The 24,554-nt window shown below is 43.2% G+C and overlaps 1 protein-coding gene across 1 annotated transcript in view; it reads left to right on the plus strand.

Annotated features, from left to right (window-relative positions):
• LOC137795180 (alpha-1,6-mannosylglycoprotein 6-beta-N-acetylglucosaminyltransferase B-like) overlaps positions 1-24,554 on the plus strand; it is a 107,609-nt gene that overhangs the window by 78,483 nt on the left and 4,572 nt on the right. The window contains exons 9-16 of the mRNA XM_068592515.1: positions 6,532-6,663; positions 13,114-13,247; positions 14,621-14,751; positions 15,634-15,639; positions 18,683-18,841; positions 19,046-19,192; positions 19,695-19,811; positions 23,986-24,060. Coding sequence (XP_068448616.1) covers positions 6,532-6,663; positions 13,114-13,247; positions 14,621-14,751; positions 15,634-15,639; positions 18,683-18,841; positions 19,046-19,192; positions 19,695-19,811; positions 23,986-24,060 — 901 coding nt within the window. The remainder of the gene's footprint in view (positions 1-6,531; positions 6,664-13,113; positions 13,248-14,620; positions 14,752-15,633; positions 15,640-18,682; positions 18,842-19,045; positions 19,193-19,694; positions 19,812-23,985; positions 24,061-24,554) is intronic.

Below are 24,554 nucleotides of genomic sequence, written 5' to 3' on the forward strand. Positions count from 1 at the left end.
CTGGGGCCAGTATAGCTATTATGTTCTCACACACACACACACACACACACACGACCGGGCAGAGAGGCACAGACCTATGCATTAAATCATATAATGGGTGTAGACTAGGGAGCTAGAGTGAAAAAGGATCAAATATCTGTATTTCTGCTCCACTTAACAAAGACACACACACACACACACACACACAAACACACACATGGACACACAAACACATACGGACACACAAACAGCAATAGAGCTATGGGCAAAATGACAGATATTAGCTCTCCACAAGCAATACACTGTGTGTTATTGCTCATATTGTGCTTTTGTGAGTCTTATAACACCCTGCTAAATTGCTCCTTAGGAGATCAATACAGTCATTTGGCATTGAACGAAATAGCTGTATAGTTGCATGCACAGGGAAACAGCAGCACACACTCACACAAAGAACAATTGCAAACACACACATAAGCGGCATTTTGCTGAGATTGCGGTGGTTGTTCACGTACTGAATGAGCAAAAAGTTCAACGTTTTGAAGAAATATCTTTTAAAATACAATATTATTTCAATTTGTGAATTACACAAATACAGTGCTCCCCTGCCTACCCTCACCACATTCTCATACTCCATGCAATGGCGTGCGTGTGTGTGTGTGTGTCTGTGTGTGTGTGTGTGTGTGTGTGTGTGTGTGTGTGTGTGTGTGTGCATCCTGAGGGCTTGTTGACTCAATGCCAGCCAGAAGACAAGAGAACCTTGGGTAATTGGACTCCTGTGTGGCCCTGCATGGCACTCAAATTGTATCTGGGATGGCTGCCATCCTATGTGTGTGTGTGTGTGTGTGTGTGTGTGTGTGTGTGTGTGTGTGTGTGTGTGTGTGTGTGTGTGTGTGTGTGTGTGTGTGTGTGTGCGTGTGTGTATTGCTGATGTCTATTTTGAACCTCTGTATCGGGTCTTTTCTGCGCGTCAGTCCATTTACATTAAGCCGGCGCTGTACGATGTGCTGTATGACTCTTCTGTGTCGTAAAAGTTGAGGAGGAAGGTGCACATGATTGTACACAGCAGGAAACAATCAGGGACGGGGCAGACAATCACAAGGTCAGGAAGTGCAGGGACACAAACACAAGAGATACAAACTTCAAAATAAAACAGGAAACAACGCACCACGGTGCCCAGAGGCTATTTGCACAGTACCGAAGTTACTGTACTGAGTTAGATTCCACCACTGGCAGCATCAAACACTACTGAACTGCAACTCCAGTTTTGGCATAATAATAATGTTTACATATTTACAACTTCCGTGTCCGACCTGTAATGCCATAAGGGCCGAAGAGAGCTTCCAAATGTAGTTGCTCGCCATTGAAATGTCTTAAACGAGGTGCCAGTGAAGGTGTTCATACTATACCAACCTCTTCACAGGGGTGAATGTCACGGCTGCACGTCAGGCATTCAATGTAGTTTCGTCAGATAAATTGTCCTTTAGCCATCCTTAACCAAATTACAAGACAAATTGGACTATTTCAAGAGTAAACAGCTAATTTTCCCCCTCGGCCGAGATGCTACGGTTGAACAGCTGAGAGCAGAGGGATTAGAGGAGGAGAATGAGAGTAACGCTGAAGAAACAAGGAGCTGCTTGTATTCTGCTGAGCTGCTGTTTTCTCAGCTGTTGGTACATTACAGCCTGTGTTTTCCTTTTTTTTTCTGTGTATCTTTCTTGTTTATTCTTTTGAATCCCGGCTAGCAATACTGGAATCACCCAAGCCCTCGTATTACTGGGCTCATTGTTCCCGTCCACTCCGTTGTGGCAGATAGACCGACGTACGGCCGGGCCTGATGGGTATCTGCAGGCAAACAAAAGGCCTGACTGAGCTGCAGCACTGCGTAATGAAAATGAATTGTCCCTATTATGTTATTGCTGCAATGAATAACCAGCGACGGTGTTGGGATCATTATGAAGTACCGCTTTGTGTCGCCTCAGTGCCGGCGACAGTCGTGGCCGGAGGCAACACCTTTTCTGTTCGTCCGCCGTTCTCGTGAAGGTGATATCACCTGGAAGAAATGACTTCAAATTTGGCACAAAAGTCCACTTGGATTCAATGTAATACAATAAAATGATATTGTTGACATTTCCGACAGACGTGGACGTAAACTTGACTGGTTGGAGATGAATGTTGTTATGCATCTCTGTGATGCAAGCAGTTGATTTGGATACATTTCCTTTAATTTAGTACGACTATTTATTGAGCCTGGTGTTGATATGAAGAAGCCAACAATCAAATGATCTCCCCCTGTCTTGTAGCTCCATTATTGCTTTTTGTCTTGGGGCATCACTAAATTGACAGTAAGCGTAACATTGTCAATAGTCCTGATATGTCGATGCATTGCGAGCACAGATTGTCACTTTGACTCCACATCCCAAAAGCAAAGCTTGTTTTAAAGAGTAATTATTGAAGACCGGATATAATGTCGATGATGCAGAGCTCATTCAGTTGGAACGACATTACCACGCTGTGCATGCTCATCTGTTTTTATTCCTCTTGATTCGATATCTCCGTTTGTGCAACAATATCAAATAGACTACAGAAGCAGGAAACATCCCAGTGAAGACATTTCTGTAAAATCACCAATATGAACATGAAGCCACATCGTTTTGGTATGCGACTGAGGCTGCATTCAGCCCGTTTTCATTGTCACAGTTCCCGACCTTCCAGTCCAAAGTCATGAGGTTTTTACAGGAGTGGAGGAGTGAGGGGATGGGCAAATGTGATTGAAGATGTTCGTTTATGGAAGGAACTGAAAGTGAGAATATTCAATCTGGGAGGACAACGGGAGGACAATCTGGAAACCTGGGGCTAAAAAGACATTTAAACTTAATGTTCTTCCATTCTCCCCTCCTCCAAAACCCCTTTCTTCCTCTCATACTCCACAACAGAGAGAGAGGGATCATATTTGTGCTTGTGCTTTAAATTTTAAGGTGCCTTGCAAGCACCTGTGATTGTCCAAAGCTTGATAAAAAGCTTTATAAATCAGTGTGATTTCCTTATACTTTGAACTTAAGGTCAAGCTTCAGGACCTAAGGCATATATACATATATTATTTCTGTAACAAGTTCAAATAATACTTTTACAAGCTTGCCGTTGCCGGTCATCTCTGAAATGTGATTGGTTCTCCTTGACTGGACTTATTGAATATGCCTCTCTAACTATGAGAGTTCTCCATTATCCATAAGGCTGGAGTCTGACATTGTATCGCAAATGGAAATACTAGACTAATGAGCGGCACCGCACTCCAGGCAGAGTGCACACTTGACATCCCATCATCCATGGTGTGTCACAGGGCTTCAAACCGCAAATAGCGGCTAGCCTCTAAAACGCCCTGAAGCGGGCTACATTACCGTTGTGATGTCATAAGCCACTGTGTGTTGGGGTGGGGGGGGATGTAAGAGACCTGTGAAACTTGTCGTGAACACGCGTAAAGGTTAGTTTCCAAATTTCTTTAACAACAGGGACTGTGGATTTTTGTGATTCCCAGCCAATGTGGACACAGGGAACAACTCCAGTTTCAATGTGAATAGTGGAATAAAGTCTTCCTGCGCAGAGAATGGATGTGTGTGATGTCATCTGAGCTTCCACATTCTTTGATGACCGTCTGGCCGGCCGCGTGCACGTGAGCGTGACTCACTGGCTCCAGCTCACAGCCGCCGCACTGCTCGGCTTTCATGCGACACATCTGATGACGGACACCGTCCCGAGCGACCATGTTGTCACCGAAGCTCACCCCTCACCCTTCGGTTCCTCCTCAGGTGAACGCTGTTAGCCCCGTCAGCACTGTTGGCGTTGCCGTTAAGAGGCAATAGATATGCCTCCAGTCTCGTATTAAGCACCTTTTAATCTCAAAAGATTATTTGGATTGTTTTACAGTCTATGGAAAATATTGTTTTCCACGCTTTGCACAAAGAAAAGTATAAACAATTTAGTTCAATTCAAAAGAAACACTATTTTTACAATAGTGTCTAATTTCAGTTGTACCCGTGGTGCCATAGGTTTTCCTTTAGTACTTGAAATCTCCTGGTACGATCCATTTATTTCAAAATCCACACAGAACTGGACCTTGAGTTAAGATGACGTCATCATGTTTTTACACCAGACAAAAACACGCCCTGGAAAACGTCTGTTGAACTCGGTTATCTCTGTCTGTTTCCCTGCTGTCTTGTGGCGTTCAGCAGCTGCCAGCAGAGCTCATGTAAGTGCGACACCATGGAGTGACCCTCTGCACCAGCGGCGCAGCCAAAAAGACTCCAGCGCAAAGCCAGCGTCACAGGATGAAACTCACCAGGGGTACGAATCGCATTACGGTCTTCATTAGCCTTTGGCCTCAACTGTCGCGGAAATGAGAGCTAAGTAAGAGCGAGAGACCACTCACAGGTCAGGTATCCAATAGCAGGTCTGTCGGCACGGTAACAGAGAGGCCCTCAGTCGATCAATAACTTGAAACTGAGTCCAACAAGGACGGGAAACTGGACACAGTACATCACACACTGAAATAACGTTCTCTACTTTGTTTTATACTGGCGTGTGTGTGTGTGTGTGTGTGTGTGTGTGTGTGTGTGTGTGTGTGTGTGTGTGTGTGTGTGTGTGTGTGTGCCAACACAGCAGGTATACATCATATAAACACAAGAACTTATACAGTTGAGCACCTGACAGACACACACACGACCTAAACCTCAGTTACTTTCTATTTTCTCTCCTTTCTCTCTCTCTCTCTCTCTCTCTCTCTCTCTCTCTCTCTCTCTCTCTCTCTCTCTCTCTCTCTCTCTCTCTCTCTCTCTTCTCTCTCTCTCTCTCTCTCTCTCTCTCTCTCTCTCTCCCTGTCCCTCCATCCATTTACCATCTGTTGTTGTTGCTGATGTTGCTGCTATAACGTTCAATTCAGCCAAGTCATTACGCATTCAGCTCTTTTCATCATGTTTATTTGAATGATATTTTGCCAAAGGCCTCCCCAGCGCGCCCGGTCTTGACTTTGATTGAACTCAGCATAACCCAGACGATACCATCTGATCAACAAACACACTTTTAATTTAACTTGGTTTTTTTTTATTTATTCCTTCACCCTGGGGATTTTTTTCCCCCTTGATATGAGAAGTGATTGCCATTTGATTATTTCGCATCACCTTAGTAGATTACTTTGTCACGCAGTCACCCATATTTTTTGAAGGCCATGCTACTGGTGGTCCTAATCAGTTTGGCACACAATGCTCAAAACTTCAAGCGAGACGACTGCAGCTCACCTTGGTTTAAATTCCTCTTCATGCTGTGCTCCAACTCCGGCATCACGCAGTCCTCTCTTTACAGTCTGCGTCTCTCGCTGGTGTCGGTGTGCAGCTTAGCTGGTTGGGCTTCGCAGCTCCAGGCTTCAGGGGCTTTGATTTCTTCAAGGGGCATGCATTCTTAAAATGTTTACTACTGGTGCGATCCTTTCAAAAATATGTATCGCCCATATTTTTTTGCCCTGAGACCTCACTGCTGCGGTGTGGCCGCTTCTCAGAGAGCTGCTGTCAATCAAACAGGATTTTCTGCTGATGAAGGAGCTGGCGCACTTTGACACTCCATCCAGCACTTTCTATTTCCTAAGTGGTTTGACCCATTAGCTCTGCTAAACACATGACTTACCATTAAACGTCTGTAATAACCATCAAACGTGGAGCCAGCGAACCCCATTAACCATGCGGTCATCTGTACATGCATGCAGATGGAAGTCGCCGTGCTGTGCTGTCTAGCATATGATGAATTCACACCAAATTAAATCCCGATAAGAAAATGATCACAATACTGTGAACCCATTTTAAAATGTTTGAACAACAGTGGGGCGGTGAGCGAGAGGAAAACAATAGGTTTTTTAAAACAGCAAAGTATGATAATTGCGAGAGCAACAGAAAGAGAAAACAAGCTCATTATTGGGTTGTTTTCGTCTATAAAAATGCAGTGTTATGACAAATTACACCCACTTTACAAACCTTCAAACTTTAGAGAAAAGCCCTTTCAGTATCACAGCCGGGGTGTATATTCTAATAACGCTCTCTAACACTGTCAGCCCGTCTAAATGAAATTGGTGTGAGATTGGCCTTTACCTGATTACTGCCCAGCGGCAGTTATTAATGGCAACGTGGACTTTCAGCTTCCACTCCTAGTAATTAACGACTAAGTGTGACTGGACTGAACTTTTTAAAAACCCTATCTTTTACAGTAATTTGTATAATAATTGAATGAATATAATAAATGTTTCACCGGTAGGTTTTTTTACTTCCGAAAAATGGGTATAAACTGAAAAAACATTGAAAAAATGAAATAAACTGCCAGCAGGCAATGCTGTACTGTATGTTCCTCCTTGTCTCTTCTGTTCATTTCTGAAGCAAAACTAAAATGTTTTCGTCCGAGTCAATAATGAATGCTCGCGGTACAGTCCTTTCGGAGAGAGTCTTCTCTCTTCTCTGTCGGCCATGTTTCCTTGTTGGTCTTAACGCTCCGTTATTTCTTTGTTGGTCTGTGCTGCAGGTTCCTCGGCGTGCCCCCAGGCAGAGGCAGTTGCCCACTGACCGGCCCGCTGCCCTTTGACCTCATCTACACCGACTACCACGGCATGCAGCAGATGAAGCAGCACATGGGGCTCTCGCTCAAGAAACACAAGTTAGTGGCTGTGCATTGTGCTCGAGTGTGGGTTTATACATCTCTGTTTTTTCCACCGCGTGTCGGCACGTTTGTGTGCGTCAGCAATTTGTCCGGTAGGCGGATGGATTTAACGGTTGCGTTTATGGATTAATTATTGCCGGTAATAAGCTGCACATGTCTCTGTCCAGATGTCTGATTGTAACTCATTCAGCTTGTTAAATACACAAACGCTTTCTGTCAGACACACTCACACGCACGCACACACTCATTCATACAGTTAAAGACAAAACGCACAATGATTTTGTCTGTTGTGATTTAATGGAACTACTTCACACTGGTGTGTGTGAACAAACAAACACACAAACTGGCACTGTACCACCTGTCAGGCACCATCACTCTTCACAGCAAGAATAATAAAAATATCACAAGTAGTGCGAGATTGGAGGCATATGGGAAATTGACAACTCAACATGCATGCACGTTGGGACGCGTGAGTTTGCGCATGGACCGATTTCCAATCAAACCTTGTTTCCGCAGCTTATTATTGCTGTTGTTTTAGTGCACTCAGAGGCTCACTGTCAGCAGCAGGGTGGCGATTAAACACAGAGAGAAGAAGAGACAGGAAGAGAAACAGGAGACATCTGCCTCGTGAGAAAGAAGAAAGATTAGCGAGACGTTAAAAAGAAACAGACTGAGAGGTTGTTGTTTTTTTTGTGCAGTTACAAAAGTGTGCTTAATGGCTTTTGGCATCGCTCTAAAGATGAACAACTTGGAAACTAGGCCATGGCAGTCATGAGACCGCAGCAACAAGACAGTAAAGTGATACCCAATTCAAGAACTTAAAGTGCCACAGTGCATTTGAAAAAAAAAGAAATATTATACTAAAAACATCAGCCGCACAACCATGCAGAACACAGCAATACAAGCTGGTGTTATCTTCAGAGGTCTTCCATGTTGTTGCCTCAGAACGTAATACACCAGATTGAAAGTCCAGCTTGAGCCTTGTCCTCTCCAGACCCTTAAAAACAGCTTGCAGCCACCCTCCTCCGTCCGCCTCGCATCTCTCCCGGTCCAATAAATTGGCAACTTTGTCTACCTCACCGTATGTGGTGGCATCAATTGACATTTTGCTTTCCCTTGTTCTCGCTACCAGCGCAAAGAAACAACGGTTGAAAGATAAAAGGGGGGACAGGGCCCGTGTGAGCGGGAGGCCAAAGGAAAGAGCGACAGAGAGAGGAAGAGACGAAACAGAGAAAGTGAAACAAGAGAACAGAGAGAGAGAGAGAGAGAGATACCACAGGGAGAAAAAAAAGAAGAAGAAAAAACAGAATTGGAAAGTGTCTAGAGTCAACCAGGCTCCACGTATAACGGGACGCTCCACGTATGTATTTTTAAAATCCAATCATGAGAGAGAGAAAGAAAGCTATTTCTTCCAGCACACAACCTGTTCAGCTGTCTTTGTCTTTCTCGTGATTTGTTTCTCACACACACACACACACACACACACACCCACACACACACTATTCGCCTCGACAAGGTGCCAGTCAGCCTGCAGTGTGCACCTAATTGCTTGCTGAGGTCAGCAGTCTTCCCTCTTCGTCATTACGGCGCGGAGTCTTGATTTCTGCTTTCCCTAACAGAACATGACTTTTAGCGTTCGCAAGAGGCGCCCTTTTGTTCGCAGAGAAAGCTCACGTCGAGGCAATTGCCCGAATGTTTGTGGCGACACGGATTCGAATGAAGAACATGCGTGTTTTCAATTACATGAGGAAGGACGGCCCGGGAGAGTCACTTCTTTGGTCAGGTGCAGATGTATTAACACATGAGGAGTTTCAAAGAATTCCTTCAAATTTGCAGTCAGGTGAATGACTACGTCACCAATAGTTTGTATGTATTTACTGTAAAGCAAAAAAACTACATTTCCTTTTTAATCCCCCCTGTCGGGTATTTACTTTTTTCTTCATCCATTTATCTTATCCCAATAATTGCTCTTCCCCCAGAGGTTTAGGACAGGTCAATGACATAATAATTTCTCTCTCTCTCTCTCTCTCTCTCTCTCGCTCTCTCTCTCTTACCATATTTCTCTCCATGTCTCTCTCTCATTGAGCCCTTTGGGCTGAAAGGCATTATTAATCAAGTGCTCTGAGCTTCGGGGCCCTTCAGCTCCCTTTAATTACTTTTGTTTTACGCTCCCACCGACATCCACAATCATTTATAATGCCCGTACAACACGATGCTGTCCTGTTTTTGGTGTGTTTTTGGTGCGTTTGTTGTGTATGCACGATTGCGTGCAGCCGAGGGTGTATCGCTGCACGTATGAGATGCTAACAACCGATAGAAGATAGTCTTAAATCACACCCGCTCATCTGATAATAGGACGAGCATATTGATTTCCTCGGCAGGTTGAATTTACTGCTCTGATAAAGTCTGATCAGAGAAGATATCCAACGGAAGGCCTGAAAGAACATAGGAGAGTACCCGCCGCTTTAGGCGAAAGGGCAGGTGTCATTTAGGTGTCAGTAGCTGTTTTGTTGTGATTATGATTAAGTTGTTATCTGGCTTTAACTCAATAAGAGTAATTCTTTAAGGTGAGATTCTACACAGCACAGTGGCTGATGGCTGATCCCTTGGTTGCTGCCCCAATGCAACAAAACTTGTCGAGCCAAATGTCAGTAGAATCACCATCTTGTGGTCGTATGCCATCAGCAACCAGACATGCTTAAAATGTCAATGAGCAATTGACGTAATTAGCATATCAATTCAAGCCAAATATGTGGTTTGTGAGGTCACAGTGACCTTCACCGTTGTGCTAAATTTGGAGAAATTTCCATATAGGCAATCCGGAGATGAGACGGGCATAAATACGGACAATCCGAAAACAAAATGCGTCGGTCTCCTATGAAAGTGTTGTTCTAATAGTTATGATGATGATGATGATGATGATGATGATGATGATGATGATGATGATGATAACACCAAGCAGTTACCGTGATTTAAATTAGTGTTATAACCTAATGTTGGCTCGACCACAGTCATCGATGGATGCTGGCGCAGTACTCTTTATCTCTGATCAACAGAATAAGTAATGAGATGAAACAACCTTGTGTTTGCACGATGTGAGGAGTTAATTATGATGTCATCTCGAGATAACAATGTTTTGAAAAGAAATATAAGTCAACCTCAAGATAACAATTGCAATTGCTGGCACTGCAATGCTCTGCTTCCGTACACTAGGAATCAAAGAATAACTGATTGGATTTTTTTGGTCAAAGTTCAAGTTTTTATGATGAACACTGTTATATAACACAAGTCTGAAAATGTAACACTTTAACAGCTCATGTGACATAATTATATATATATTCTCTTGTATGTTTTTGGGCTTCTTTAAAGCTTTGTGCGTATCATTCAAGGTTTTCCCTCACGGACAGTGACCCTCTATGGCTTCGGGTTGTATTCAGCCTTCTCAAGTAGTTCTACCTTACGAAGTCTTAGACTACTGGGTGAAGCGTGGTGTGCAAGCCGCAGCATCTGTTCGAGTAATGGAGGATAAATGATAGATGAAAGATGGAGAATTGCACACATTATTGCACTTTGAAAGAGCTTAACAGAAAAATATAAAACTGTCTGTAGCACAAGTTAACCATTTGTATTGTTTCTCTCTTTTTTTTTTACTTCTTTCTTCACATGCCTATTCAACCTGTCTTTGACGAGCACTCGATGAGAGACACAAACACTGGTGTTTAAAGTCCTTCAAGAAAAACAGGAGGAGAGGGGATTTGAGAACACAAAAGATCAGTGCAGAGTCAAAGCAAAAGAAACAAATGGCATTTTATTTTTTAAGCCTTCAATTCCCTGCATAGAAGTGGCGGCCCTTGAAATGAAAGAGATCAATTCGCTCCACAGCACAACCCTTCAACAAATTATATTTTAGGTTGCATTAATTTGTGCATTATGAAACCGAACTAAATATAAAATAAACCAAAAGTATTATTTTCCCTTGGATTCGGACCAGCCAAATGGACCATGGCTTTTGAAAGTGCCCTTAAAGTACCATATACCATTAAAACTATTCACAGTTTTGATTTCAAGAACACTTGACATTTCTACGTCAACAGTGGATTCAGTTGGATATTTTTGGATTCATACATATAAATCCCACATATTAGATTTTCATTAGACGACGTTGTTGGTATTTGCACATGTGTAGTGCATACAATGTTAGTGCAGTCAATGAACATATGGTCAAGTTTGAGGCTTTTTTTCTTTAACTTCATAATATTGCACAATAACCACAACAAAATCAACAAACAGACATTTGAAACGTAATATCATCGTCTGTGTCATCAGGAGGAAAAAAAATAACGGTGACCTTTTGTGTATAACGATACACAAAATCTCTACCTCTGTGACGGGTGCGGCGTACAGATGTGGCCCATGTGGGTTAAATGACGTGGCATGTTATCTGAAAAGGCTGATTGCTCATTGGGCAAGGTAGAGCAGAAATAAAACTGAAATTAAAGTATTTCTTCTTTTTTTTCAGTTAAATCTCGGTTTTGTCTTACCCCCTAAAGTTAAAGCTGAATCTCAACTTGCGGGTGCCAGCACAGCACCCTGCCATATTCCCTTCACCCTGGAGAACTGTTCAGCCTTGCTGAGCAGCCGTTTAACCCGGATTAGCCCCCTATTCTGATCCCCCGATAGATATGCAGCTCAGCTACTGCTCCGCTTATCCCCTCTTCTTTCCCTGCTTTTTGTTTCCCCTTTCCTTTGGGGGACCTCTTTTTTTGTGGACAGAAACATTTGCACCATTTCTGAGCTGACGATATTTGATAGTGCAGGTTGGAGATCATTGTAAATAATGCATTGTCAACTTTATGTGACCCTTTTCAAAATAAACACATTTTCTGCAGAATCTCATCCTTAATGCCTCGAAACAAGGCTGAGCAGATAAGTGCCTTTTTTGTTTTACTCTCTAACAGATAAGAAGACGTTTATAGTTTATAGGCTCCTCTCTGACATACATCACTGTAAATGTATTGGTTTGGCTCTTGGATGCCGCAGCCATTGACAGAAATATCTTGGACGTGTCAAACAAGATTCGGGGTGTCACCAAGACTGAGCAATATTTTTTACACAATACAACATATAAAGAATCACCCGAGTTGATGTCCCTGCAAATATAGGAAAATGCGCACAAAGAAAATAGATATATTTATATATATATATAGGAATGTTAGCATGTAAAAAGGCTATCTCCTGTTTAACTGCAGGGCCAGTGGTGTGCCAGGAAACAGTTAAGTGACTTATTTTTAATAAGAAATTCACTGGACTATCTGTCTTCCACTCTTTCACACTCCCCCCCCCCCACCCACCCCTCCCCACCCCCTACACCTCACACACACACACACACACACACACACACACACACACACACACACTCTTTACACACGCGCAGTTATCTGCCAAGGAAAAGCCTCAGAGTTGAGAAAGTGGACTCTGCCACCTTTAGCTCCTGTTAATCCCCCTGAGCTAACAGACTGGCCAGATTGAAGACACTCACTGTTACAGACAAGGGCATTGCAAGCGTTGTGTGTTTGTGTGTACGTGTGTGTGTGTGTGTGTGTGTGTGTGTGTGTGTGTGTGTGTGTGTGTGTGTATGTGTATGTGTGTGTGTGTGTGTGCAGCTCTCTTTGTGAGGACCAATGTGAGTTTCAGAGTGAGGACAATTTAACCGGTCCCTGCTTTGTTTGAAGTGTCAGACATAAGTTTTAAGGTTCGGGGTATGATTATGGTTCGAGTGAAGGTGTAGGGAACACATTATGTCAACAAGTGGCCTTTTACAAAGACAGACACCCAAGCTGTGTGTGTATCTGCGAACTCGTACGGCTATCTATCTGGCACATTTACCCTAAAAGTCGGGTTACAAGCCACTCTTGCTTTCTGTGGAGCGCTACTGCTAGCTCCCTGCTGCTAGCTCCCTGCTGCTTGCTCCCTGCTGCTAGCTCCCTACTGCTAGCTCCCTGCTTCTAGCTCCCTGCTGCTGCTACTACTGCCTGCGTCCCCGTTGCCCAAGTTGGGCGTCGAGCCGGGGCTGCTTCCGTTACCTTCGGTGGTTGTCGGGGAGCAAATGGTGAGCTAGCGGGAAGCTAGCAGCACTGCTAGCTGGCCACAGCGGGGAGCAAGCAGGGACACCCACCGAAGGTAGTAGCAGCTTGTAACCCGACTTTTACGGTACTAACTTTAAAGAAAGAAAGATTTGCGTTATACATTTAGTTTGTTTGCACAATCGGTGTAAACCTAGAGTGTTGTGCTTTGGTCTGTACAACCTTCCACGCATATTCTGCAAGTGAGGCAGGTCTCAGATTAAGAAATGCTAGCAATGTAATGCAGATTCAAGATTTCTAAATGTTTCAGCAGCACCGATGTATATGACACATTTTAATAAGTGGCTGTGCTGTGTCTTCACAGATGTCATATCCGGGTGATTGACACATTTGGAACAGAGCCAGCTTACAATCACGAGGAGTACGCAACGCTGCACGGCTACCGGACCAACTGGGGCTACTGGAACCTCAACGCCAGGCAGTACATGACCATGTTCCGTAAGAACCAAACCTCATGGAGAAATGGATTTTGTTTCATCTTCTGTAATATACTATAGTATTGCTAATATTGAGTTTACACATATGTTTTACTTTCATATTATATCTCATATATACATTGGCATATTAGGGTTATTCTTGGAAGAACATATAGGAAAAAGAATGTGGTTGTACCTAAAATGTTCTCATGGTCAGGGTAGCTTCTTCTTTCTTCTATGAACATAAATTAACTAACATAATGAATATATTGTAATGCTCACCTTACTGCTGTGTAACAGTGGCATATGTGATATGATGAGGTTGATCCAACCTTCCAAAGTGAAGGCATATGGTTCCTTGACGCTCCAAAAAGTTTTTTTTGAAGTAATTTCAACCCATAATACTTTTTCTTCTTTCTTTCTTTTTTTCCAGAAATTGCCTTAATTTGCTGTCATACCTATCTTTTCTATAAAACCGAAGCATTTGTACTTACTACCTCAACAAGACATGAACGTTAAAACTGTCACACAACACACAGATCTGTCACCAGTTTCGACAATGTTTTCACTTTCTTTGACAAGTCTGGCTGCTTGTTCACATTAATTTGGATAAAATGTGTCTAATGCAGCTATTTTTAGCAACAGTGCGGCTTCAAGCTGTATCTATTCTTCATCACATTTGCTTTCCTCTTTCTGATCCATGCTACACAATATGTCTGATCTGCTGTTTTCAAAGCCCTTATTGTTGTCTGCTTCCACGCTACTCCTGACTGAAACACCGACAACCTAACTCTCTTCTGCTCTCGCATTCACTGCTCCGCGATGTCACGCTCTCTCAGCTGTACTTGGCTCTCAACAGCGGGATCATCATAGTGTCAATACGTGACACAATGCAGACGCTAATGTTTTACACTATCCTAATCTACTACGGCTGACTCAACCAGCTGGAGCCATAATGTATTGCTTTCATTCATTTTATGAGAATGCACACAGCAAAAAAATGAAAATTGGCATCGACTGTGAGGATGAAACTGAAAGCTTTAAAGTCATGAATGTACTTGGTTTTGATCATGTAAAGTTCAAGTTTGTACTTTAAAAAACATTTCAGTACACCTTAGTACTGCCAAAACGATCTCCGCCTCACATAGCCAACAGCAGCTGGCTTTATGACAATCACTATTAATAATATTTAGGGGGTCGATAATCATACTTCCTTAGCCAGTGGACTGATGCAAACAAGGATGTTGTGCTCTTATTCTGTCTTTCTTCACTGTCTCCTAACAACAAAACTGTCTTTCTCTCTTCCTGGTTTGTTCTCTCTCTCTCACTTTACTACTACCCTGCCTTACCTTACAACTCTCTCTCACATGCACACACACTAACGCACACATCCAGCTCACACACCAGACAACTCATTCATGGGCTTCGTTTCGGAGGAGCTGAATGAGACGGAGAAGAGAAGCATCCAGCAGAACAAAGTCAACAACATGGCTGTGGTGTATGGGAAAGAGGCCAGCATGTGGAAGGTACAGACAACAACTCACTGTTCAATGTTTCCACGTACAAAGTCAAGGAATTTCCTAGGGGGGCCACTAAGAATATACATATACAATATATACAGAGCAAAAAAAAAGACAAATTCAAACTGTAGATATATGTGGGCAACCATAAATGTCATGTATGGATATAGAATCATGTACAAGTACAGCCATGCACACGTTCTGCAACATCTCAAATACACACATACATGGAAAGGACTCTGTTAAACAAAACAAAAAAATCTGAATTGCTCCAAAAGCAATCTCTTTCAACAAAGAAACACAGACTAATTCTCACACATGCACGCACGCATACACACACACACGCACACACGAACACACACACTCACCCCCACACTATATTGCAGTGAAAAATCCAATGACAGCATTTTGCACACCCCCGTTGCTTTGCACCATTACAGCTCAGCTTCATGCAGCTCAATACGTACAATTGCACAGCTATAATTTGCAGGCAATTTTCCTCTCAAAAGCTGCCTGCTTGTTCCTTTGCATATTGTAGAGCGGCACAGTTGTGCCTCCATTGTAAAAATTATTGTAAAGATGTTATTTGCGGCACTGTGTGACCGTACAATTATCTGGATTTCTCCATAGCTGTGGCTCGTGAAAGAGATGAGCAAAGAAGCGAGATGGGAGGGAACGAAGGAGGGGGGTTGTTAAAAACAGTACAATAACTTGATATACAAAAGCCTGGTGAGGAGGCACAACATATACATTATTGGATTTATTATATTCTCCTCTCTCCTCTTTGTTTTCTTCATTGTGGTATTCTTTATGTAAATACATGACTGATTTCCTTTTCATCTCTCTTTCATTCTTTTGTGGGGAATCCGGCTGGATGGTCATCATTAGCTTCAGGTAAGAGCACGCTACGTCTACCACACATGACTCTTAAGGCCATTTTACGGCTTACACATGTAAAACGGCACAATTCACCCTGAGCTGTTACCATGTCCAGGAACACACACAAGCACTATACAAACCCTATCATTGTCAGGGTTGGATTTTTGAGAAGCAATTGCACTTTAGATGCACCGCAGCATCCAGAGGGTCAGCCATCATTCTTTAGTTGTATATATAGCAGTTATTATCGTTTTATCCGCTTTACTTGTCAGAAGGTGAGTACCAGTCAGGCTAGGCAGTCACTTGAAGGATGGAATGATTGCATTTTCTTATAACTGAGAACATACCTTTGTGAAATGTGCACAATGCATCACTAATGATGTGTTGGTCTTTAAAAGTGGCTCCCCACCTTATTTACAGCTTATTATATCAGCATTTTGTGTTTCGCTGGCTACAAATGAGAAGCTTGCTTTTGTCTTCCTCAGTCTGAAATCAAGGACCCATTGTTCCCTATATTCACAAGAATATTGTGTCGTCAGTCTGCCACCACTTTCTTTGTAAACAACATACTTGGCATGCGAGAAAGGAAAGCTTGACAGGTGTATCAACAGAAAGGAGGCCGAGGCTCATCAAAAACCTTTTAGAGCTGACGTAATGATTACGTGGAGGCAACACAAAGGGAAGCCTGGCGGCAAACACAAATCACTTCAGAGTTGTGGGCTAAAGTTACATATCCACAATGTCATCTTGCTGTGTTGTTGGGTGGTAGAATAAATATTGCATATTGAGATGGTAAACTCTGATCCGAGGGCCTTGGGAGCGACAATATCTACGAAACGTTTCAGAGATAGTGAGAAAATGTTGCTCGTAGTTTAGCTTAGCCTTCTGCTAACCTCTTCCGCTGTCACGGCTGCTGCACCTCAGCAGGTTAAATCCTTATTGAGATTGAGAGAAGTCACCTGGATTTATTTTCTGGAACCAGTGTAGCATGAAAGCATGTTGGAATCAGCTAAATAACCCACAGAAGGCTGCCTACTTATCTAGCTTGCTAGTTCCACCATGCTTTCATGCTACACTGGTGACTGAAAATGTTTCAAACACAGTTGTCACTTATCTGGCGTGAGCCATGTGCTTTTCCTTACACTGAGACAATAGTGCGGGAATAAAGCATTAAGTTGTTAAATTTTTACTAATTTGACGGCCGACTAGTTAGCTAGCTACTTTGCTAATGCCACAATGCTTTCATGCTACACTGGTTGATGTTACAAATAATGAGCCCAACTGGTAGAGATTGAGAGACTGTACATATTGAGATAAACCTGTATTTTATATAGCCATTATAAAAACAAGTCAACAAAACATGCTGGCCAGCATAAAAATATTGTGTTCAATTAGTCTGCCTCCACCTACGTTCCGCCAACAAAAATACATCAACATGTTTACGAACACAGAAGCTTCCTTTTTTATCATCGTACCCGTTTGTGCAAATTGAACTCAACATTTTTTTTTTTTTATTACATTACAAGAAATTAGGAGAGGGATAAAAACCAGCACAGCAGAACATACTTATTAAACCTAATCCAATGCAAGTCGAGAGAGTTATCTTGGACACAATCACACACACACACACACACACACACACACACACACACACACACACACACAAAGAGAGATAGATGCAAGCGCAGGTTATGGAATCTCCTTCTGCTAATTCATGTTGTCTGCTGCACTTAGCGCTTGAGCTAATCTCCTAATTGGCTGAGAAAATCCTCACGGAGGAAGCTATCGATCGCTACAGCCTCCAGTTATGGCTGCGGGGGGGCCACACTAGAGTACAGGGATACAGTGAGCTGCTCAACACCAGGCAGCCGAGTCAATACTCTGGCCCGGGGTTACGCTCCATTTACATGATTCAAGTTTGGTTCGTTAACGGATTGGCTGCTTGGTTTTTGCTCTCCCAATCATCAGGCTCAACCTTGACTTTCTACTCCGTAGTGGAAAAATAAGCAGAGGGGAATGCAGAGCGATGAGTAAGTGCGAGTACTGCGTGTATTGCCCTTCTCACACCCACACAGGCCCTAGACAATCATTTTTCAAAGGAGATACCTATCTGCTGAACCCTGCCCTGAGTTCAATCGCATTTTTTTTCTCAACTTTTTTAATAGCCTGTCGATTTCACAGATTATATTCAGATATTCAGGGTCAAGCATGTGCAGGGAAGACTCACAAGGTAAAAGAATAAGCAGGGTCCAATCATCTGAAGCGTATCCAATGTGTCCAAAGGTGTCTTTGAGAGAGTGAGAAAACAGGGGAGTAGTAGTAGCAAAAGTAAAAAGCCTAGATAAGACAGAAGATATTTTTATCTATGTGAGTATTTATCATTCACAGCCTGCAGCTGTCAGTTTCTCCTCTATTTCTCTCTCTGAAGTCTATATCAGTAGGACTTGTTTTCTGGTTGGACCTGTCATACAAAAACACACACACTCAGTAGATGGAACAAGGACGTCGAAATACAAACATGCCTAAAACGTTGCGTAAGCCACACACAGTAATGCCAACGTTGTCTTTTGGATTATGTTGGTTGTCAGAGCATTTTGCAGCATGAAAAAAAAAAGAGATTTGATCGTCGTCTCAAAGCGCAGCGCAGGACTTTGGATTCATGTTGTATTTGTTCACGGCTGACAGAAACAGAAGAAGAAACAGAAAAATGTCAATAAGAACAACAAAACAATGAGGTAGTCGGGCGCGGTTTAACCTGCTGAGATTTTCCACATCTGCTGTTTTCCAAGTAAAAAAGGGAGGAAAATTAGGCTTTTTGGTGTTTTCCTGCTATAGTGGACACAAGTTGTGAATTTTTTTTCCATCTTGTAAAGATGTATTTCAACAATCATGGTTACACTGTACTGTACAAGCAAACTCTGAGAGCTACGCACACAGACAGTCTCTTTCTGTCGATGCCTCTATCTTTTCTGACACACTCTTTCTTCATACACCTTCCTCCATTGACCCTCCGCCCTCAATCTCACCAACCCATCTGTTTCTCCCCCTCCTCCTCCAGCAGGGTAAGGAAGGTTTCCTACAGATTCTCCACAGGTACATGGAGGTCCACGGCACAGTGTACTATGAGACCCAGAGACCTCCAGAGGTCCCGGCCTTCGTGAAGAACCACGGCCTGCTGCCCCAGCATGAGCTGCAGCAACTGCTGCGCAAAGCCAAGGCAAGAAAGCTAAGAAAACATTCCTTACACACTTCCATTCTCACAGCCGGTGTCAGCATCAGTTCTGTCCTTACAGTACGCTCACGTTTATCCAGAAACGTTGTCATATATACACACTCAACAACACATTACCATACTGATCGGAATTACATTTCAAAGCTCATTATCATGATTGCAAAATAACATTCCTGATTGTTCTTCTAGCTCTTCATTGGCTTTGGTTTCCCCTACGAAGGCCCCGCCCCACTGGAAGCAATAGCCAATGGCTGCATCTTCCTGCAACCCAGGTTTCACCCGCCTCACAGCTCACTGAATCATGAGTTTTTCAGGGGCAAACCCACTTCGAGAGAGGTAAGCTCATTATGTCCAGTACTCCCCCGCCGATAGTCACTGATGAAAAAATGTTGGCCACTGCTGTTTCCATTACCAGCCAAGTTGCCCAGGAACTTTATTCATCTGTAGATCTTTAAAAAATAACTGGCACACTGTGGGCGGCACATGCTCGCCTGTTAAGAGGCTGGAACATGGCGTTCCTGCTACAGCTCATTAATGAAAATGCACAGAAATTTTGAGAAATTTTGCAATATTCATTTCTTGCCCATTGAATGACACATATATACAAAAAAGCTACAAATAGTTGATGTACTAGCTTTCTTTGCCCTGAATGTATCAAAAGCATAAGATATTTGTATTTGTAAAGTTTAACTGGCATTTAATACAATTACATATCCAAAATGAAAATAAGTTATTATTATTGCTTGTAAAAGGAATAAGCAAAGATGATCCAACACCTCACAATTACTCTTTCAAGACCGTTGTTTCAGACACAGGGCTCTGCGTGTGTTTTCTCCAGGTGTCCTCCCAGCACCCGTATGCAGAGCAGTACATCGGCAAACCTCACGTCATGACGGTGGACTACAACAACTCCCTGGAGTTCGACTCTGCCATCAGGGAAATCATGAGGACCAAGGTACTCTCAGCCCGCTGTTCTCTGTAAGGATAGAAAATGAGACGTGTACGGTGCATGGCGGGGCTTTCAATTCGCTCTGATGGCAGCGAAGCTGTCAGGCAATGACTTTAAATTGGAACTGAAATGCCTTTTCTATCCATTCAGCTTCTCCTGAAGTCAAATCAGTCATCTGCATCATAGATGCGAAGAGATGTTCTGGGCTGACGCCTCATGAAATCCTCCTGATTGATTTGAATATGAATACAGGCGGCTAGCTGGGATCGTATCAATCAGTTCTCTAATGTGAATCAGTTTGAGATAAACTATAAAAGAAACAATAACAATTCGCAACATCAGATAATAAACCGCTCAATTCTTTTTCTGGGTGAGGTTAGATTTGTTGATGTCCTTGTTCTGTTCTCTGGTGTTTGTTTGCCTTTACCATCAGGGAGTTGTGATGAAGTTACAATAAAGCACTGGACCTCTTGTCGGCGCTGTGAGCGTTTTATTAAAGTTGACAAACTGCACTGTAGCTTTGCCACAGCGGCACTTTCCAGACTACGCCAGTGTGTAGGTTGCAGTCTAATACTGTAGAGGGCTTTTCACGCAGGAGATGTGGGCTGAAAGAGAATATGAGCCTGGTTGGAACTGCCATGTGTGGGAGAGAGGTTAATTAGGGAGTCAACCAGAGAGATTCCATCCAAAGGGGGAGAAAATGGGGAAGAGAGAGAGAGAGAAGAGAGATGAATTTATAGGCATAGAAGCAAAAAGATTGAGAGGGCGTCTGAGACCCAGATCGACTAAACGTCTTCTCAAAAGCTTTCAGCTCTCATTAAAATGAAAGACACAAACACAGTATCATATTTCAGTACGTTTTGTACATTTCTAAAAGTTAAGATTCCAGTTGCATCGGGAGCATGAAATCAACACTTTGAATGAGGTTTATAGCAGTGGATCACTATTCCACAAGTGGCTTTGAATGTTTCGAGAAAGCATTGTCTCAGGCAGAATGTCCATGCATGGACACTAAAAAAGTATTGATACTGAAAAGGTGCCATTGTGTCATTACACAACACAAACCTTAAAGGACATATGGCTTTAAGTAGTATGTCTTTGACATGGATGATGTGATGAGTCACATGCGAGTGATTGAGTGGTGAGTGTGCATCTCGCATTAGTCTCCAGCAAACTGCTTAGTATTTTGGATGGCCAGGTATAGCTGCACGCTCAAAGACCTCTCGAGGTCTCGAGACAGAAGATTTTTTGTTGTGTTCATTCAATCAAACACTGCAGCTGTGCTCGTAGCAGACACAACTGGCGGAGATCTGCACTCTTCTGAGTACACCTTTCCTATTGTGTTTCGAAAAAATCCTCAGTATTGCTCCAACAGAGCATCAGTTTCATTGGCATGAAAAGGCACTAAGGGATCATGAGCAGTATGAAGACCGGCGTCTGCATGATCTGGTAAAATGCTCCGTTAGTTTGTGCCTTTTAGAAGATTAGAGGAAGTGTGCGTGGAGATTAGAGGGAAGGTGATGTGTGCATGCTCGCATCTCATCTGTGCTGTCAGACAAGATACAGCTCAGCCGCCTTGGCCGACTGCTCCGTCTCCGTCTGCACAGTCAGACCACTGAGAGAGAGCGGATGGACTCCTTCACCCTTCACTGGAGGCACAATGCCGCAGCAAACACACACAGTCAAATTATATTATTCTCCTTGCATTCATAATGGGCACATTTGTAGAGACAATGGAAAGTAGCACAGATCAGGCATATCAGCACACAGAGCCTTACCTACACATTACAGCCGTTGACTTCAAGACACACAGTCAACAGTATGTGTGTGTGTGTGTGTGTGTGTGTGTGTGTGTGTGTGTGTGTGTGTGTGTGTGTGTGTGTGTGTGTGTGTGTGTGTGCGGCCGAGGCTTGTGTTCAGTCATGCAGGACAAAGCAATCTCTGGCTCGCTGACAAGTCCTCATGTACCAATAAATCCTTTCTTCATCTCATTCATTGGGTTTCTCTCTCTCTCTCTCTCTCTCTCTCTCTCTCTCTCTCTCTCTCTCTCTCTCTCTCTCTCTCTCTTCCGAGGTTTCATTATTCCCTTTCCTTCATGTTTTCCTCCTTTCTGACCTTCAGTCTTTCTCCCTCCATCCGGTTGTTCGTTGAGGAACTTTGCACAATCTTTGGCCGTATGGTTCAACACGCTGTGCTGTAGTTAGTTGGTTGAACGGATAGAAGAAGAAAACAACGTGTAAAAAGTTTGGTTTTGAGGAAACTGCGACTTCTTTGCTCTACGCCTACGTACAATTTCTTCCGAAGGCCGCTCCTGTAAATGAGAACATGCTGCGTTTACACCAAACGCGTTGCAGAGTTGACGCACAAGTCCATTACATGCAAAGTCAATGCACAGACGCGAAAGCAACATTTCCGCCGTGCGCCGCGAATGCCGTGAACGCCTGGATTCGTGTGAGTTGAAATTTTTCAACTCTGGTAAAAAAATGTACGACACGCTGAGCTTTACAAATCATCGTTAACAAGCTCCGTCCGTCATCACCGCCGTCCTGACGCTGTCAAATCAAACTGCTGCTGGTCCGCCTGAAGCTGTTGAGAAACTAAGGATAATATTATGAACCCAGACACGAGTCTGATGTTCCGACATAAATAGAAATAATTCACATAGATAAGCCACGCCCTCTTTCAGGCGCGAGTAAGATTTGCAACGCGTTTGATGGGAACTCAGCTTTATTGTCGAGCGAGCGCGAATATTTGCAACGCTTTTGGTGTGAACATAGCATAAAGGACGATATACACTCTTGCAACTACAACTGCGGCGGCCACGAGTTGCATCAACGGACCCGTTTGGGTTTATAGTTCCCGTGCCTCTTCCATACGCCAGAACAGCAGGTGGCGCAACGACCGTACAGTCGACCTGCACACCGACGTTCACTGATATCTCCCTCCAGGAATTTACCGCGATCAGCGTGTCCGTATCCTCCGTCAGACGGGTTATATAAATGCTCATATTTGTGGACCTCTTCAGCCAAACGTTCTTCAACGGGATCCATTGTTTATGTTTCTGCTATGGCTTTTAAAAATAGCGGTATTATGCTATGAAACCGGCAATGCGAGACTCAGAAAGGATGTGGTTAGCGGACCAATCACAGTCTTGCGGGCTGCGAACGGCTCGCGTAGCTTTGTCGGATTGTCAGACATTTTGAGCGACGCACGCAAGATGGCTGACGGGTTTTTATGCAGAGACGCGAGCACGCAAGACACGCAAGGGGCGTTTGTGCGTCTCTGCGTAAAACCAGAGTATAAATGACCTTCGAGTCACCTGGCCTGGTTAAGTAAATTGTCACACAAAGAAAAGAAGGAAGTCTGTTCCAGAAGACTGTTGGCGTTTCTGTCCCTCCTGTGCACATGTTTACTTTCTGCTCCAGCATACAAAGTCAATTAATACGAGGCTTTGATCAGATTTGCAGTGTGCGTAACTTCTTTAAATTGCATCATCCCTGCGTACTTGCTTCTCTGTGGTTTTCACTTGAAATGGGCCAAGTCTGATTTCACACATGATTGAACATCATGACTGCTTAGATTTCAGATTGGAAATGCAATTTGGTGAGTCGTGTATCATTTATGGAGGCATACAGACTCCATCTCCAATGGTAGCGTTGAGAAAAGTCTCTGTGTTTATTACACTTCCTTTCAGTCAATCATGGAGCTTTGATTGACATTTCATGGACTCTGCTGATTTCTAATTAGGATATCAACAATATAAAGCTCTTTCATTACATCAGCTAATTCCATTTGTAATAATCCCAGCATCACGTTATAATTGTCCAGCATTCGTGTCGGTTTGTGTTAGCGTGAACTGGTATTAGTGGAAAACACAATAATAATATGAATATATATTTTATTTACAGCTCGTCACTAATTAGGATAATCAAAAGTATTATTGTATTTATACAGCCCGCACATCACAGCAGGGGATGAACTCTGCAAATGAGGCCTAATGAGTTTCTGAGCAGGCCTCGCAGAAATCTGACAATAGAAACATTCACTTGCTGAAACGAACAAGGAGGAGAGACAACGTATTGCAATAAGTGTGAACAATGAATTGACGCAACAACAAAAGTACACTTTGCTGTGTGCAACACATGAATATTAATGGGGTGTGTTTCTTTATCATTTTCAGGTTGAGCCATATCTGCCTTATGAGTACACCTGTGAGGGGATGCTGGAGAGAGTGCACGCCTACATACAGAATCAGGTGAGGTCTACGTCGAGGCAAATGTACACAGAGCCCTGGAAAACACACACACACACACACACACACACACCGCACACACCAAGAGTCCCTTTTTACACGCTCGTTCTCTCTCTCTCTCTCTCTCATACAGACTCTTTTCCCCAGCTCTCAAACTCCCCACTCTGCTCAATATTTCATCAATGTGTGCATTCAACACCCAGGACATAGTGTATATGTCTGTGTGTGTGTGTGTGTGTGTGTTTGTGTGTGTGTGTGTGATTGTGCGTCATTATCTCTGTACTCCACGTATGTAGACCTGTGATTAATCTACATGCTAACTCTCATTAAAAACCACATATCTGCCCTGCAGCTCTAAAGCAGAAGGTCTTCTGACACTAATGAGGAGGAATGAGTAAGGAGAAGGAGCAGAAGTGTGGGCATGAGGATGATGGAGGACTGTGATGAAAGAACCTTTTCTTTTTTTTTTAATACTCCCGGCCTAGATGTCAGACAAG

Source organism: Clinocottus analis, unplaced genomic scaffold (genome assembly GCF_023055335.1).
Source record: "Clinocottus analis isolate CAN_PGR_092001 unplaced genomic scaffold, fCliAna1.0.p SCAF_27, whole genome shotgun sequence".
Taxonomy (NCBI): Eukaryota; Metazoa; Chordata; class Actinopteri; order Perciformes; family Cottidae; genus Clinocottus; species Clinocottus analis.